This window comes from Hyperolius riggenbachi, chromosome 5 (genome assembly GCF_040937935.1).
Source record: "Hyperolius riggenbachi isolate aHypRig1 chromosome 5, aHypRig1.pri, whole genome shotgun sequence".
Taxonomy (NCBI): Eukaryota; Metazoa; Chordata; class Amphibia; order Anura; family Hyperoliidae; genus Hyperolius; species Hyperolius riggenbachi.
Window position 1 is genome coordinate 32656668 of NC_090650.1, and position 18447 is coordinate 32675114.

General features: G+C 49.4%; 2 protein-coding genes across 6 annotated transcripts in view; one reads left to right on the plus strand and one right to left on the minus strand.

The window, feature by feature from the left end:
* LOC137518095 (SCO-spondin-like) overlaps window positions 1-18447 on the minus strand; it is a 296678-nt gene that overhangs the window by 129089 nt on the left and 149142 nt on the right. For all 3 annotated transcript variants that reach the window (XM_068235412.1, XM_068235411.1, XM_068235413.1), the window contains 5 exons: window positions 7877-8047; window positions 4041-4293; window positions 3890-3936; window positions 2010-2180; window positions 1785-1916 (listed from right to left, as the gene is read on the minus strand). In XM_068235412.1, the coding sequence (XP_068091513.1) occupies window positions 1785-1916; window positions 2010-2180; window positions 3890-3936; window positions 4041-4293; window positions 7877-8047 (774 nt within the window). The remainder of the gene's footprint in view (window positions 1-1784; window positions 1917-2009; window positions 2181-3889; window positions 3937-4040; window positions 4294-7876; window positions 8048-18447) is intronic.
* The window catches only part of LOC137518100 (uncharacterized), a 266833-nt gene that overhangs the window by 66290 nt on the left and 182096 nt on the right, over window positions 1-18447 (plus strand). The window lies entirely within an intron of this gene.

Sequence of the window (18447 nt, forward strand, 5' to 3'; positions counted from 1 at the left end):
TGAAAAACCAGGGAAAAATGATTGACCCCCATATAAGCTGGAAATTCTGGATTGGTGCAGCCCCCCAGTGTGTCCCAGTATAGCTAGTATAGTGCCCAGTATGGGTAGGTAGTGCCTCAGTATAGCTAGTATAGTGCCCAGTTTAGCTAGTATAGTGCTCAGTATAGCTAGTATAGTGCCCAGTATAGCTAGTATAGTGCCCAGTATAGCTAGTATAGTGCCCAGTATAGCTAGTAAAGTGCCCAGTATAGCTAGTAAAGTGCCCAGTATAGCTAGTAAAGTGCCCAGTATAGCTAGTATAGTGCCCAGTATAGCTAGTATAGTGCCCAGTATAGCCATTATAGTGCCCAGTATAGGTAGGTAGTGTCCAGTATAGCTAGTATAGTGCCCAGTATAGCTAGTAAAGTGCCTAGTATAGCTGGTAAAGTGCCCAGTTTAGCTAGTATAGTGCCCAGTTTAGCTAGTATAGTGCCCCAGTATGGCTAGTATAGTGCCCCAGTATGGCTAATAAAGTGCCCAGTTTAGCCAGTATAGTGCCCAGTATAGGTAGGTAGTGTCCAGTATAGCTAGTATAGTGCCCAGTATAGCTAGTATAGTGCCCAGTATAGGTAGGTAGTTGCCAGTATAGCGCTCCCCCCTCCCCGCTCCCCCCGCGGCCGCTGCTGCTATTACCTGTTTAGGCAGCGGCTTCCTCTAATCCGCGTTCCTCTCTCATGTTGCATATAAGTGCATCACAGCAGCGCGCCCGACGCTGCTGCTGTGACAATGCAGGGGGCAGGAAAGAGTGCGGCTCCCTGTGACGGCGATCTATATCGCCGTTACCAGGGGAACCGCTCTTTCCTGCCCCCTGCAACGTCACAGCAGCAGCGCGCACTTATATGCAACATGTGAGGGGAACGCGGATTAGGAAGCGGCCGCTGCCTAAGCAGGTAATAGCAGCGGCGGCTGCGGGGGGAGCAGGGAGGGAGGCGCGGACCACCCGACCACCAGGAAAGACTCGCATACAAGCCGACCCCCCAAGTTTTGACCCCCTTTTTGGTCAAAAATTGATTTTGAAATAATGCTACAGTGTGTATTTTTCATTATGAAGTGAGAAAATAAAAGTATTTTTAATGGTAAAAATCAATCTTATTGGCTCAGGGAACGTACAGGTGGTCCCCGGTTAACGAACAAGATAGAGACTGTAGGTTCGTTCTTCACTTAAATCTGTTCTTAAGTTGGAACATTGTGCCATCTCTGTCCCCTGTACCTCCTCTGTGCTTTCCTGTGCCTCCATTGTCTCCCTCTCTGCCACCTCTGCCCTTTGTACCTGTTTTTTGAATTTTTTAAAATCGATTTTCTCAAAAACTACAAGTCCAATTTAAAAAATCTTTTTTTTACTTGTTCCCATGGAAACACAGAATCCATGCCGTTCGTATTGGCGGGTCGTTCGTAAGTCGGGCGTTCGTAAGTCGGGGACTACCTGTATATTCATTTTCACCAATTAGTGCTGCAGCAGATAGTGCTGGAAGTTTTGCACAAGAGCAAGCCCAATCGTGCACAGCTTCGCTTCAGCTACATGACTTATATCTACGTCCTCGTGGCTTAGATGAAGTCACAGAGGACGGAGATACACTAATAGTGTATAAAGTGGTTAATTTTTACCAATCAAGTCTTAGTCATTTGAAGCCATAGTCAGTCAGTGACCAAAACTGAAGGAGTGTGCTTAGCTTTATAGCACAATAAAACTGCAGAGGGAAATTAACCCTATCACACAGCAGTGAGCCCCCAGGCACTCTCCTCACCAGAACACGCATGCAGGTTACACGTGGAGAACTCGATACGCCGCAGCACCACGCTGACCCGGCTGCGGTTCCGGTATCCTCCCCCGCAAGGCACAGAACATTCAGACCAGGGACTCCAGTCTCCGGGGGACCCTGAAAAGAGATTGTAGAGTATGGGGGGGGGGTCAACATGCTGCATTGTTAGAGACAATATCACCCCTTCCCCTCCACCAGCTGCCTCCTCACCTTTACACGGCTGAAGACTGCAGAACTCGATCGCCACATTGGAGCCCTCACACTGGTGGCCTCCGAATGCTGCTGGCGGGTTGGTCCCTGATCGATAGCGCCGTCTAGTGCCCACGTTACACGTTCTGCTGCAGGTACTCCAAGGAGTCCAGTCACTCCATCCACAGTCCACTGCCAGAGGAGCAGGAGGTGACAATGGTGCATACATTACAAACCTACCTCATATTATACAATCTTCCAGAGGAAAAGAACCAGCTAAGTTGCAGAAGCTTTCATCACTTTAATTCAATGCCAAAGCAAACAGACACATGCAAGTGTGTTGGCGGCCCGACAGCCATTTCATGAGCCTTGCTTGCTTCCTCAGAGACCAGCTGGTCTCTGAAGAAGTCTCATTAGTTGCTGAGGGGAGGGTTAGTAGTTGTTGGGGGAGGGATATTAGTTGCCGGGGGAGGGTTATTATTTGCCCAGGGGAGGGTTATTAGTTGCCGTGGAGGGTTATTTGTTGCTGGGGGGAGGGCTATTAGTTGCCGGAGGGAGGGTTATTAGTTGCTGGGAGGAGGGCTATTAGTTGCTTGTGGGAGGGCTATTAGTTGCTGGGGAGAGGGATATTAGTTGCTGGGGGGAGGGTTATTAGTTATCGGGGCAAGGGTTATTAGTTGCCTGGGGGAGGGATAATAGTTGCTGGGGGGAGGGTTATTAGTTGCCTGGGGGGAGGGTTAGTAGTTGCTGGTGGGAGGGATATTAGTTGTCGGGGAGAGGGTTATTAGTTGTCCAGATGAGGGTTATTAGTTGCCCAGGAGGGTTATTAGTTGCTGGGGGGAGGGTTATTAGTTGCTGCTGGAAGGAATATTAGTTGCCGGGGGGAGGGTTATTAGTTGCCCGGGGGGAGGGTTAGTAATTGCTGGGGGGAGGGATTTTAGTTGCCGGGGGGAGGGTTATTAGTTGCCGGGGAGGGTTATTAGTTGCTGGGGGGAGGATTATTAGTTGCTAGGGGGAGAGTAATTAGTTGCCCGGGGGAGGGATAATAGTTGCTAGGGGGAGGGTTATTAGTTGCCTGGAAGGAGGGTTATTAGTTGCCGGGGGAGGGTTATTAGTTGCTGGAGGGAGGGTTATTAGTTGCCGGGGGAGGGTTATTAGTTGCCCAGGGGAGGGTTATTAGTTGCCCAGGGGAGGGTTATTAGTTGCCGGGGGGAGGGTTATTAGATGCTGGGGGGGGGAGAAATATTAGTTCCCGGGGGGGGGGGGGGGGGTTATTAGTTGCCCAGGAGGGGAATATTAGTTGCCCAGGGGAGGGTTATTAGTTGCTGGGGGGAGGGTTATTAGATGCCGGGGGGAGAGATATTAGTTGCCGGGGGGAGGGATATTAGTTGCCCAGGGGAGGGTTATTAGTTGCCAGGGGAGGGTTATTAGTTGCCAGGGAAGGGTTATTAGTTGCCGGGGAAGGGGTATATATTAGTCCACCAGAGGAGGGTTGTGTGTGAGAGGTTGGGTCATCGTGAAATATCAGCAAATATTCCCATTGTTTCAGTTGTAGAAGTATTGTTGTAGAATATTGGTAAGTTCACCGATATTCTACCACTGCTCTAAAATGTTCCCTTTACTGTTTTTTTCTTTTTTCAATTACGCCCGCACCCAAATTTGTATGTATGCCAGAGACTCGCTATACACCAGCGGTTCTGGATGTGTGCCTTTTTTTCAGGGGTATGAAGAGATGATTTGCATAATCAGAAGTGATGCATCATGGGAAACCACAGTTGCTCACTTCAAGCTGAATTATCACAAATACCTTCTGTTTTAATAAGGCAGTGTTTACTGTGAGCTGGCTGTGTGTGCATGAGTATTGTATGACAGCCTCCTCCGGGGCAGAGAGAGAACCTCACCTGGACAGGGCTCCGCAGTGCAGACCATCCCGCCAGACACGCAGTTGCTGGACAGACAGGAAACAGAATTAAAGAACACTCACTGTAGTTCAGGCATCATAGAAAGTCACATGTAAGGATAAAAATAATATATCAGCTATGTTATAGTCACCAGTTATTACAGGCGTCCAGCGTCACATTCTCCCCTGGCTGGTAGAGCTCCCCCTTGTGGTAACAGGAGCACTCGGCTTGTGGCACACAGCTGTTGTTCTGCAGGAAGAGCCCCTCGGGGCAGTAACAGCCCTCATAGCAGGCGGAGGCGCACTCCACCAGAGCGGCCTGATCTAGGCAGATACGAGGACACGCCCCACCGCTACTACGACACTCCTCCACCGTCTGATAGATCATATTGGGCGGGCACATGTCTGTGGAACAGGAGAACTCGCTCTTACAATCATACAAGTAAAACAAAATCCAACATGAGCTGGATATCAATGTTATGTAATGCAGATGGGTAAGGGATAGGGGTGATTAATGAGATGCAAATCATTTCCCTTGCATTCAAATTTCATGTAAATATTATGCAGCTTGAACTCAGACCAATAAAAATGAACAGGAAGTTATTCTGATTGGTCCAGTCTCAAGTTGTATATTATTTACAAGAAATGTGAATGCAAGGAGAAATGGTTTGCTTCTCATTGATCATGCCTAGTGATGGATAATTCTCCATTAGTGATGGTTATGTCTAGAAGAACTCATCGAGAATCATGTGATCAGTTTGGTCAGGTGATGGATATGTAAGTTTCTGACTTGCTACAGCAGGATGTGCTCACAGCAAATCAGAGCTTTGCAAATATCAGCTGATCAATCAAATCACATGCTTCTCCATGAGTTCTCCTAGACACGACCATCACTAATATCCATATTTCTAGAGGAGGGGTACTGTGACCCTTTGTGCAAGAAGGTGCAAAACAAATTTACACATACATAAAAAGATTCTCTCATACTGAGGGCCCGTTTCTACTATCGCAAATTCGCATGCGTTTGACGCATGTGAATTCGCATAGCCAATACAAGTGGATGGGACTGTTTCCACTTGTCAGGATTCCTTTGCGTTTTTCTGTGGAGAAAAAATCTGCACGGCAGAGCCATCAGAATTCGCATACCGCATACCGCTATGCGATTCGCATACAATGTATTTAATAGGAAATTCACATGCGGTTTTGGTATGCGAATTTTCATGCGAATTCGCATGCGATTTCGCATGGAATCAATGGAAAACACACAGGCACTGCCATGGTTAAATTTGCATACATCGTCATCCATGCGAATTCCCATGAAAATTTGCATGAAAATTTGCATACAACCGCATGCGAAAGTCGCATCCGCATGCAAATTTTTACCGCGGCGATTCCCACTGCACAAGTGGAAATGGGCCCTTAAAGGACAACTGAAGTGAAAGTTATATGGATGCAGCCATATTTATTTTCTTTTAAGCAATACCAGTTGCCTGACTGTCCTGCTGATCTTCTGCCTCTAATACTTTTAGCCACAGACCCTGAACAAGCATGAAGCAGATCAGATGTTTCTGACATTATTGTCAGATCTGACAAGATTAGCTGCATGCTTGTTTCTGGTGTGATTCAGACACTACTGCAGCCAAATAGACCAGCAAGGCTACCAGGCAACTGGTATTGTTTAAAAGGAAATAAATATGGCAGCCTCCATATTCTTCTCACATCAGATGTCCTTTAAGCTGGTGGCCATACATTATACAATTTTTTGGGGGGTCCAAATTTAGACATTCAATAGGATTTAAACATTTGCGATCGATTGATTTTGGTCTAAAAAAAAAAAAAAAAAAAATCTGAAGACTAAAGCTAAGTACACACATGTGAGAATTGTCACCCGTCGAGGATTGGGCAATGATCCCTCTGGCGAAAATTGGGGGAACGATGCTATACAGACACATCACTAGCCTTCAGGCTAACGATACATTCTGTTGCCGTGGAAGGGGACGATTGGCAAACAAATGTGCAAATTCTCATGAGTGGGGGGGGGGAGCAGAAATAACATTGCGATCTGTCCTGCACAAGCACTGTACACATTCAGCGTATATGCATACAATGTACACATGCACGCACACATACAATGTACACCTACATACAGTGTACATATCTTAACAAATAGAACACACACTGTAAGCACACACACACGCTGACATTTTGTATACCTCCCAACTTTTTGAGACAGGAAAGCGGGACACTTTAAGACACACCCCTGCCACACCTCTAACGATGCCCCGGCCACACCCCTTGCTATGCACAAAGAATTCAGAACCAAAAGATGTTGTTTTATCATTCAAACCACACTGGTCCTCTCTATCATCAGTAGTTGTTCTTCATTTTAACATTTGAAAACAAGAAATATATCAATCTAATTGATGGGAATAAAGTTTAGAGTCGGCGTCCTTTAAGGTGGCCATACACTTATAGATTAGCAGCAGATTCGACCATTAGATCGATTCCTGTCAGATGCCTGTCAGGTCGAATCTGACAGGAATCTATCTGATGTATCAACACACAAGGATCAGATTTCCAATAGATTTCAGAATGAAATCTATTGAAAATTCGATGAAATGCAGTGTTGCACCATTCAATCCAATGCAACCCTACAGGCCATCGATCTGCTGCAGTGGCCGATCGACCTAGATTTTCCATCCAGACCGATCTAGCAAATCAATCGAAATCGGTTGGAAATTGATCGGCCGATCGATCATGCTTTCTGTTGCATCAATTTCTAGCCGATTCGATCAGAGTAGTCAAATCGCCCGTTGATTGATGGCTGAAATCGACCAGTGTATGGGCACCTTTACAGAGGCTGAGATTTTTGGCACTGTATTTAGCCTGAGGAAGTGGGCAAGGAACTACGTAAGCCGTTGCCTAGTGGTTGATAAAATTTGTGAATCTTATATACGAATTTGTCGTTATTTGAGGTAAGCCACCCTTTCAACCTTTTCCTTTTTTTTAGCTGTTTTTACACAGTTTAATCCGGTAGCAGGAAAACAGGACGCCGTCTGAGGGTGGACGAAAAGGGCGCCACCATAGACTTTAATGCAATTATCGTTAATATGGCGAAAAAAGCAAAAAAAGGGCGCTGCAAAAAATGTTGTTTAGATTAGAACATTATAGTTTTTGAGGTAGTTATCATTTTAGAAGTTTACAACTTTATAGTTTTTGTCATATTATTTCGTTAATACCTACAGATTTTACGTTTTCAAAGGTATTATCGTAAATATATGTAAAAAGGTGTTTCTGCAGATGGAGTGGTTAGGGTTAGGCACCACCAGGGGGAGTGGTTAAGGTTAGGCATCACCTAGGGGGCGGTTAGTTTTAGGCAACACCAGGGGAGGTGGTTAGGGTTAGGCACCACCGGGGGGGTGGTTAGTGTTAGGCATCACTAGGGGAGTGGTTAGTTTAAGGCACCACCAGGGGTTGGTTAGGGTTAGGCACCACCAGGGGGGTGGTTAGGGTTAGGCACCACCAGTGGGGTGGTTAGGGTTAGGTGCCACTAGGGGAGTGGTTAGTTGTAGGCACCACCAGGGGAGGGTTCTGTGTGAGGGTAGAGTTGGGTTAAGCAGTATTGACGAAAAATGCAACAACATTTAACGTTAATATTTTTTCGTTATTATATCTCGTTTGTTTTTTGCAACAGTAAATATCGTTAAGTATGACAACAATGGTTCTCCTTTTTTCATACACACGTTTTATCACCATTTGGGCGCCTCTTTCCCCCTTGTATTCAGTAGAAAAGTACATATACTTTCACAGATCTGTACATCAGTCCTGAAAGAGGGACAATGAGGAAGAAACAGGGACAGAGGGATTTGGTTCCAGAAGAGGGACAGTTGGGAACTATACTGAAATGTAGACAACATGCACTCTAGGCTTTCTGCACTTGGCTGGAGTTTCATAGAGACAGAATGATGTGACATTGGTGATCGCTCACCCCTGCAGGGCTGTGTATTGCACTCTCTGGTCTGTATCCGAGGTCCTCGGCAGTCAGGGCCACCATGCAAGGGGGCGGGGTTAGAACATGAGCGGTTTCGCGTTTGGATTCCAGAGTCGCAGCTTGCAGTACATTCTGACCAGGTGCTCCAGGGCGACCATCCTCCGGCAACTGCAGATGAGATGAAGAGGAGAGGAAGAAATATTGTCAACAACCAGAACAGACTTCCAGCTACTTCTAGCTACTTGACATGGTGGCACGTCATACACACTAGTGACCCCTCCTTCCTCCATGTGTGTCCGGGCACAATCACTGCATCACATGTGTACTGTACTCACCAAGGAAAAGAGTGAGGCAGTGTACCTAAAAGGGGGTTGTAACATCCAAAAATAAAACATTGCCTAAAAATATTTAGTACCCTAAATATATAAATGTAAACCTCTTTTTCTAAAATAGGTCCCTGTATGTCCCCTATTTTTTTTTTTACCTGGTCTGTAAGCCTTTACTGAACTATGCAGTTTTTAGGAACAGTAACAAGCTCATCTCAGAAAGCAAATTACAAAAAACGTCCCATTTCAGATAAGATAAGGACACTATGACCAGCAGGTAATGGAATCATCCTCGACCACAAACACCTCCCCACCCCTCCCCGTTATCTATGTGATGTTTGCTGTGGCAGGGATAGTAATCTGTAAAAAAAAGCAGTAAATTAACACTGAGCTGGGTTAAAAAAAAGAAAAAAGAAAAGGGCAGAAGTCATGTCACTTTTGGCATCACAGAGAAACAGTAATGATGGAAACCAGCAGAAATAATTTCTTTTTTTACATCACATTTCTCTTAACCTCTTGAGGACCACAGTGTTAAACCCCCTAAAGACCGGGCCATTTTTTGTAAAATAGGCCACTGCAGCTTTAAGGCCAAGCTGCAGGGCCGCACAACACAGCACACAAGTGATTCCCCCCCCCCCCTTTTTTTCCCCCCAACAGAGCTCTCTGTTGGTGGGGTCTGATCGCTCCCCAGATGTTTGTTTATTTTTATAAAAATATTTATTTATTTTATTTTGTAATACATTTGTAGGTTTTTTTTTTAATTGTTCCCCTTCCCTCCCCCCGCCAGCCAATCAGCGTGATTAGCTGTCATAGGCTTCAGCCTATGACAGCCGATCACGTTCGATCACGTCCCTGCCTACAGAGGTGACAGTACAGTACATTCGATCGCAGCGCTGTACATGGTAATTAGACGCAGCGACCGCGCGATCTCCTGCAAAAGCAAGCCCCAGGACTGTACGCCGATTGGCATTGGGAGGTCCTGGGGCTGCCGCCGCCGGCCACGGTCAGTGGCGTGACGTGGTCGGCAATAGGTACAAGGAGTTCTCTTGCACTTTTAAAAAACAAAAACTGCCACTTACCTGGGGCTTCTATAGGCCCCCTGCAGCTGGAATGCCCCATGCCGTCGTCCTCCGATCACCCGCCGCCAGCACCGGTGTAATTATTCGACACTATAGACGAATAGAAGTGTGGCTGCGTGGCCGTGGCAGCAGGAGCTTACTGCGCAAGCACAGTACAAAGTTTTCCTGTACTGCGCCTGCGCAGTAAGCTCCCGCTGGCGCGCGTGGCCACGGGCACGAAGCCGCACTTCTATTCGTCTAGTTAGACTAATAACTTTTAACGAATAATTTTTTTTAAAGTGCAAGAGAACCTCTTTAAATCTGACAGTGAACACTAAAAATAATAGAAATAAATCATTGGATTTATGAAAAATTGGATGAGCTATTTTATTTATTTCAGTTTATGTGGAATTTCATTGCCCATTAAAAACGCATTTTTATTGTCAGCTTTGTACAAATACAGTGGGAAGCAGTGGGGGTGTAGACAGCTTTTTCGTGGTGATGGATTATTTTTGTTTGCTGTAACTGCAGCTGTTGTAAATTAGATGTATTTAGGTTTCTCCATTGATATATTAAGTAGGCTTTGGCTACATGATCACCTTGACAATGGATCGGTGCGGGTCGCCAAGGGCGAGCACCTAGACTGCTCATACCCAATGGAGAGTGAGATCATGAGCAGGAAGGCTTGCTGAGTGGCTGGAGCTGCTCAAGTGACCACACCTGGAGGTGGAGCTAATTGCCAAGGATGCCACACTTGGGCAGTCAATTTTGTCCATGCCTCACTTTGGTGTGACAGCATAAAAAGCCATTTATAACCGATGATTAGACTTGTATGCCAGGCCTCTGACAAAGCGGCAATGCTGCAAAAGAGTTGTCAGGCCATCTGACTCCACTCCCACTGCTTACCGTAGCACTGTATTTGTATCCAGCTGATAATAAAGGTGTGTTTTAGGGCTGGTTCAGACAGATGCTTTTGCGGCGTTTAACGCGGTACTTTTTGGGATCTACCGCCGTCCCATTCAAGTGCATGGGAGCATTTATGGCTGGCTTTTGCAGGCTTTCATAAACGCCTAGCGGTTGATCCTGGCGTTGTGTCTAGTCTCGAAAGCAACATGTTGCTTTCAGAGGCGGTAAACGCCAGGAAACAATGGCAGAGACCAGTACTGCTAGCCTTGAATGCTTCCAAAAAGCCTTCAAAAGCTAGCTTTTAAACGCTGGCGTTTGAACGCGACGCCAAGTGAAAGCTCAGCAGACGCCCGTGTGAACCAGCCCTTAAGGTACAATGCCTCACTCTTGGTCTTGGTGCATATTCAGATTCTAAGTGCAAATACTCATACTGCCGGCTCCTCCACGAGCATCTGGTGCCAGGCTTTTTGCTCTATTAAAAGTGTACTATACTAACCTGGGCATAGTGTCATGTGATATGTATTATACTCACCTAAGCACAGTGGCATACCATGGGCTTGATTCACAAAGCGGTGCTAACCTACTTAGCACGTCTAAAGTCTTTAGATGTGCTAACCAGGGTGCTAAGTAGGCTAGCACCAGATTTCTCAATCAGATCGCGCACAAAGTTTTGTGCGCAAAGTCCTATGCGCGTGCTAAGTCCCATAGGCTTTAATGGGCACTTCGCGCGGAGCGCCCTGCGCTCTGTGCAGTGCGCGCGTAAAGTTTTACGCGCGAAAAGCTCATTTAGACGTGCTAAGGGGGTTTTCACAGGCGTGCTAACAGTTAGCACCGTTTTGTGAATCAAGCCCCATGTGTACTGTAGGCATCTGAGCACAGTGGCATGTGATATGCATTGTAGGCACCCAGACACAGTTTCATGTGATATGTATTATACTCACCTAAGCACAGTGGCATCCCATGTGTACTGTAGGCACCTGGGCACAGTGGCATGTGATATGTACTGTAGTCACCCAGGAACATGGAAGTGTCAAGTGTACTATATTCAGTCACGAATATGGCGTTTAACACATGTAGAACCTTATTCAATTCACTTTTTCTCCTAAGTTTTCTCCTAGTTGATATTTTCACACCTTATCATTTAAATGCCTTTTAGGTCACCAACAAGTAAGAAAATAGTTTTTACAGAACTTGGTCTAACTTTGGTACTTTTTCAATTGCAGAGAGAAAAAAATAGTTTTGAAACAGAAGATCAAAAAATATCTCCTAGGAGAAAACTTAGGAGAAAAGGGGAATTAAATAAGGGCTGTAGTGTGCTCATCCAGGCACAGCAGCAGGTCACGTGTGACATACTCACCCGGGCACAGCAGCAGGGCACGTGTTACATACTCATCCTGGCACAGCAGCAGGGCACGTGTGACATACTCACCTGGGCACAGCAGCAGGGCACGTGTGACATACTCACCTGGGCACAGCAGCAGGGCACGTGTGACATACTCATCCTGGCACAGCAGCAGGGCACGTGTGACATACTCATCCTGGCACAGCAGCAGGGCACGTGTGACATACTCACCTAGGCACAGAGGCAGGGCACGTGTGACATACTCACCTGGGCACAGAGGCAGGGCACGTGTGACATACTCACCCGGGCACAGAGGCAGGGCACATGTGACATACTCACCCGGGCACAGAGGCAGGGCACATGTGACATACTCACCTAGGCACAGAGGCAGGGCACGTGTGACATACTCATCCTGGCACAGCAGCAGGTCACGTGTGACATACTCACCCGGGCACAGAGGCAGGGCACGTGTGACATACTCACCCGGGCACAGAGGCAGGGCACGTGTGACATACTCACCCGGGCACAGAGGCAGGGAACGTGTGACATACTCACCCGGGCACAGAGGCAGGGCACATGTGACATACTCACCTAGGCACAGAGGCAGGGCACGTGTGACATACTCACCTGGGCACAGAGGCAGGGCACGTGTGACATACTCACCCGGGCACAGAGGCAGGGCACATGTGACATACTCACCTAGGCACAGAGGCAGGGCACGTGTGACATACTCACCTGGGCACAGAGGCAGGGCACGTGTGACATACTCACCCGGGCACAGAGGCAGGGCACATGTGAAATACTCACCCGGGCACAGAGGCAGGGCACATGTGACATACTCACCTAGGCACAGAGGCAGGGCACGTGTGACATACTCATCCTGGCACAGCAGCAGGTCACGTGTGACATACTCACCCGGGCACAGAGGCAGGGCACGTGTGACATACTCACCCGGGCACAGAGGCAGGGCACGTGTGACATACTCACCCGGGCACAGAGGCAGGGCACATGTGACATACTCACCTAGGCACAGAGGCAGGGCACGTGTGACATACTCATCCTGGCACAGCAGCAGGTCACGTGTGACATACTCACCCGGGCACAGAGGCAGGGCACGTGTGACATACTCACCCGGGCACAGAGGCAGGGCACGTGTGACATACTCACCCGGGCACAGAGGCAGGGCACGTGTGACATACTCACCTGGGCACAGAGGCAGGGCACGTGTGACATACTCACCCGGGCACAGAGGCAGGGCACATGTGACATACTCACCTGGGCACAGAGGCAGGGCACATGTGACATACTCACCCGGGCACAGAGGCAGGGCACATGGGACATACTCACCTAGGCACAGAGGCAGGGCAGGTGTGACATACTCATCCGGGCACAACAGCAGGGCACGTGTGACATACTCATCCTGGCACAGCAGCAGGTCACGTGTGACATACTCACCCGGGCACAGAGGCAGGGCACATGTGACATACTCACCTGGGCACAGAGGCAGGGCACATGTGACATACTCACCCGGGCACAGAGGCAGGGCACATGTGACATACTCACCTAGGCACAGAGGCAGGGCACGTGTGACATACTCATCCGGGCACAGCGGCAGGGCACGTGTGACATACTCATCCTGGCACAGCAGCAGGTCACGTGTGACATACTCACCCGGGCACAGAGGCAGGGCACGTGTGACATACTCACCCGGGCACAGAGGCAGGGCACGTGTGACACACTCACCCGGGCACAGCAGCAGGTCACGTGTGACATACTCACCCGGGCACAGCAGCAGGGCACGTGCGACATACTCACCTGGGCACAGAGGCAGGGCACGTGTGACATACTCACCTGGGCACAGAGGCAGGGCACGTGTGACATACTCACCCAGGCACAGCAGCAGGTCACGTGTGACATACTCACCCGGGCACAGCAGCAGGGCACGTGTGACATACTCACCCAGGCACAGGAGCAGGGCACGTGTGACATACTCACCCGGGCACGGCAGCAGGGCACGTGTGACATACTCACCTGGGCACAGCAGCAGGGCACGTGTGACATACTCACCCGGGCACAGCAGCAAGGCACGTGTGACATACTCACCCGGGCACAGCAGCAGGGCACGTGTGACATACTCACCTGGGCACAGCAGCAGGGCACGTGTGACATACTCATCCTGGCACAGCAGCAGGGCACGTGTGACATACTCACCTGGGCACAGCAGCAGGGCACGTGTGACATACTCATCCTGGCACAGCAGCAGGGCACGTGTGACATACTCACCTGGGCACAGCAGCAGGGCACATGTGACATACTCATCCTGGCACAGCAGCAGGGCACGTGTGACATACTCACCCGGGCACAGCAGCAGGGCACGTGCGACATACTCACCTGGGCACAGAGGCAGGGCACGTGTGACATACTCACCCGGGCACAGCAGCAGGGCACGTGTGACATACTCACCCAGGCACAGCAGCAAGGCACGTGTGACATACTCACCCGGGCACAGCAGCAGGGCACGTGTGACATACTCACCCGGGCACAGCAGCAGGGCACGTGTGACATACTCACCGGGGCACGGCAGCAGGGCACGTGTGACATACTCACCCTGGCACAGCAGCAGGTCACGTGTGACATACTCACCCGGGCACAGCAGCAGGGCACGTGTGACATACTCACCCAGGCACAGCAGCAAGGCACGTGTGACATACTCACCCGGGCACAGCAGCAGGGCACGTGTGACATACTCACCCGGGCACAGCAGCAGGGCACGTGTGACATACTCACCCGGGCACAGCAGCAGGGCACGTGTGACATACTCACCTGGACACAGCAGCAGGGCACGTGTGACATACTCACCCGGGCACAGCAGCAGGGCACGTGTGACATACTCACCTGGGCACAGCAGCAGGGCACGTGTGACATACTCATCCTGGCACAGCAGCAGGGCACGTGTGACATACTCACCTGGGCACAGCAGCAGGGCACGTGTGACATACTCATCCTGGCACAGCAGCAGGGCACGTGTGACATACTCACCCGGGCACAGCAGCAGGGCACGTGCGACATACTCACCTGGGCACAGAGGCAGGGCACGTGTGACATACTCACCCGGGCACAGCAGCAGGGCACGTGTGACATACTCACCCAGGCACAGCAGCAAGGCACGTGTGACATACTCACCCGGGCACAGCAGCAGGGCACGTGTGACATACTCACTGGGCATAGCAGCAGGGCACGTGTGACATACTCACCCGGGCACAGCAGCAAGGCACGTGTGACATACTCACCCGGGCACAGCAGCAGGGCACGTGTGACATACTCACCTGGGCACAGCAGCAGGGCACGTGTGACATACTCATCCTGGCACAGCAGCAGGGCACGTGTGACATACTCACCTGGGCACAGCAGCAGGGCACGTGTGACATACTCATCCTGGCACAGCAGCAGGGCACGTGTGACATACTCACCTGGGCACAGCAGCAGGGCACGTGTGACATACTCATCCTGGCACAGCAGCAGGGCACGTGTGACATACTCACCCGGGCACAGCAGCAGGGCACGTGCGACATACTCACCTGGGCACAGAGGCAGGGCACGTGTGACATACTCACCCGGGCACAGCAGCAGGGCACGTGTGACATACTCACCCAGGCACAGCAGCAAGGCACGTGTGACATACTCACCCGGGCACAGCAGCAGGGCACGTGTGACATACTCACCCGGGCACAGCAGCAGGGCACGTGTGACATACTCACCCGGGCACAGCAGCAGGGCACGTGTGACATACTCACCCGGGCACAGCAGCAGGTCACTTGTGACATACTCACCGGGGCACGGCAGCAGGGCACGTGTGACATACTCATCCTGGCACAGCAGCAGGTCACGTGTGACATACTCACCCGGGCACAGCAGCAGGGCACGTGTGACATACTCACTGGGCATAGCAGCAGGGCACATGTGACATACTCACCCGGGCACAGCAGCAGGGCACGTGTGACATACTCACTGGGCATAGCAGCAAGGCACGTGTGACATACTCACCCGGGCACAGCAGCAGGGCACGTGTGACATACTCACCCGGGCACAGCAGCAGGGCACGTGTGACATACTCACCCGGGCACAGTAGCAGGTCACATGTGACATACTCACCCGGGCACAGCAGCAGGGCACGTGTGACATACTCACCCGGGCACAGCAGCAGGGCACGTGTGACATACTCACCTGGGCACAGCAGCAGGGCACGTGTGACATACTCAGCCAGGCACAGCAGCAGGGCACGTGTGACATACTCATCCGGGCACAGCAGCAGGGCACGTGTGACATACTCACCCGGGCACAGCAGCAGGGCACGTGTGACATACTCACCCGGGCACAGCAGCAGGGCACGTGTGACATACTCACCCGGGCACAGCAGCAGGGCACGTGTGACATACTCACCCGGGCACAGCAGCAGGGCACATGTGACATACTCACCCGGGCACAGCAGCAGGGCACGTGTGACATACTCAGCCGGGCACAGCAGCAGGGCACGTGTGACATACTCACCCAGGCACAGCAGCAGGTCACGTATGACATACTCACCCAGGCACAGCAGCAGGGCACGTGTGACATACTCACCCGGGCACAGCAGCAGGTCACGTGTTTACTGTACTCAGCTGAGCACAGTGGTAACACATATACACTACTCACCAGACAACAGAGGCATCTCAAACACGTACTTAAAATATAGATATAGCTGTGTCGCATGTCTGCAGTAGGGATGATCAAAGAGATGCAAATTCTTCCGACTTGATGCAAATGTATGCAAATTTTATTCTCAAAAAGTTTTTATTGGTTTTGAATATAAAAAGCGATACATCTGTGCAATATCAAAGTGCATTTTACAGATAACAACTTAGCGCAAGTTTAAATTCAGTTTAAGGCACAACAGAATCTGCAAAGGCAGGAAACATTACATATATAAACATTGTGGATATCAGCAGCACTAAGGCAACAATTGCTGATATCCCCAGTCAACAGTTAACTTAATGGGATAATATTAAAAATAGTAGACCACCGCACAGAAGCGGTGCCTCAATGATCTTGACAGTTTGTACCTGTCGAATTTTTGTGTAGATCAGGGGTCAAGAGGGTGTTAAAGTTAGCCTTATGAAATTGACCCATGGGCTACTCCAGAAGTATAAGAGGTGTTATATGGCTAACTTCATTATTTAGTGGATCATCCTGATGGGACAGAGACCATCAGGGGAGAGGTAGGAGAGAGAGAAGAGTAAACAGAGGGGGGAAAGGTGATAGGAGGGAAGGGATAAGAAGAGAGTGGAGCCGAGCAGTGTCTATCCCACCGTGATGCTGTATTTTAGTGCATGGGTGGTGCCCAGGGAGGCCTTTATTAAATTATACAGCTGTGAAAGACGCAGGAAGCCAATGGGCATAGTGTACAAAGTAAGGTTTCCAGACCTTTTCAAACTGTGGGAGAGTGTCATTTGTTATAGCTTTCATTCTGTCGAAACAGAGGGCGTGACTAAGGTTGCATTTAAAGGCGTGTAGAGGAAGAGCTGGGGATCTCCAAGAGCGGGCAATTACACGTTTGGCAGCGAGACAAATGTGCATTAGTAATTTATGTTGGTCTTTAGATATGTCTGGGGGTTTAATACCCAGTAAGGCCACTTCGGGGAGCTTGGGGATCTGTAATCTAACTGAGGAATATATTACCTGATATACCCTACTCCATAATCTGCGTACTTTTGGGCATGACCACCATATATGTAGAAAAGTGCCTTTTTGCCCACATGCTCTAAAGCACAAGTCGTTGTGACCCGGGTTAAATTTTGCAATTCGGTCTGGAGTCGGATACCACCGAAGCAATACTTTGTATTGTGCCTCTACTAGGGCTGAACTGATGGAGACAGCTGGGGTACACTTCCACATATATTGCAGGTCCTCGATATCTAGAGTGATATTAAGGTCTTTCTCCCATCTAGAAATATATTGTGGTTTGGGAAGATTGTGGGGGGAGATTGCGTTTTTATAGAGATAAGTCCTGGGGCGCCTGGGTTTGAGGCACAGATATGTTCGAAACAGGTTCTAGTGAGTAAGGATTCATGAGGTCTAATATATTTCCTAATGAAATGTGATATTTGCAGGTATCGAAATAGCTCTGCGTCTGGGATTTGTTTGTGCTCCTGTAAGTAAGCAAAGGATTTGGGAGAATTGTCAGTCACTAAGCTATATATTGAGGTTAGTTTGTTTTGTTGCCACCACGCAAAGGCTGAGGGGTTATGGAGACCTGGAAGAAAGTCAGGATGGCCTAAAAATGACATGAGAGGTAGGTGTGGGGATTGTAGCTTTTCCTTATGTCTAACTTGACTCCAAACCTTTAGGGAATGTATCAAGAGTGGGTTTTTAATAGGTTTACGTTGCGCGGCTGTAAGCCATAAAAGGTTGCGGAGGGACATGGGGGAGCAGATCGAGTGTTCAATGTTTGGTTGTAGAACAGAGGCGCCAGTAGGATAAAAATACATAAAATCCTTAAAAAATGCTTGGAGGAAGTGGTGGGCTTACCTCCCAAAAGCAAACAAGAAGTACTGTTTGTATAAATTAACAATTTATTCATACGGTACCCCAAACACAGAAATGCAACGCGTTTCGCAGGTCAAACCCGCTTCATCAGGCAACAAATTAGGGACAACAGTAGATCTGAATTGTCAGGAGTAGCGCCTCAGTGTTCAATGTTACACCATATGGGTGGTCGGTCTTCCTCATGCCATAATGTGAGTTGCGCTATTTGTGCCGCTTTGTAATAAGCTGCCACATTAGGGACACCCAGGCCTCCATCTGTAGTGAGACGGTATAGTGTGGTTCTCGAGATACGGGGTCCTGAATTCTTCCATATAAAGGAGTAGAAGAGAGATTGTATTTTCTTAAGATAGGGGG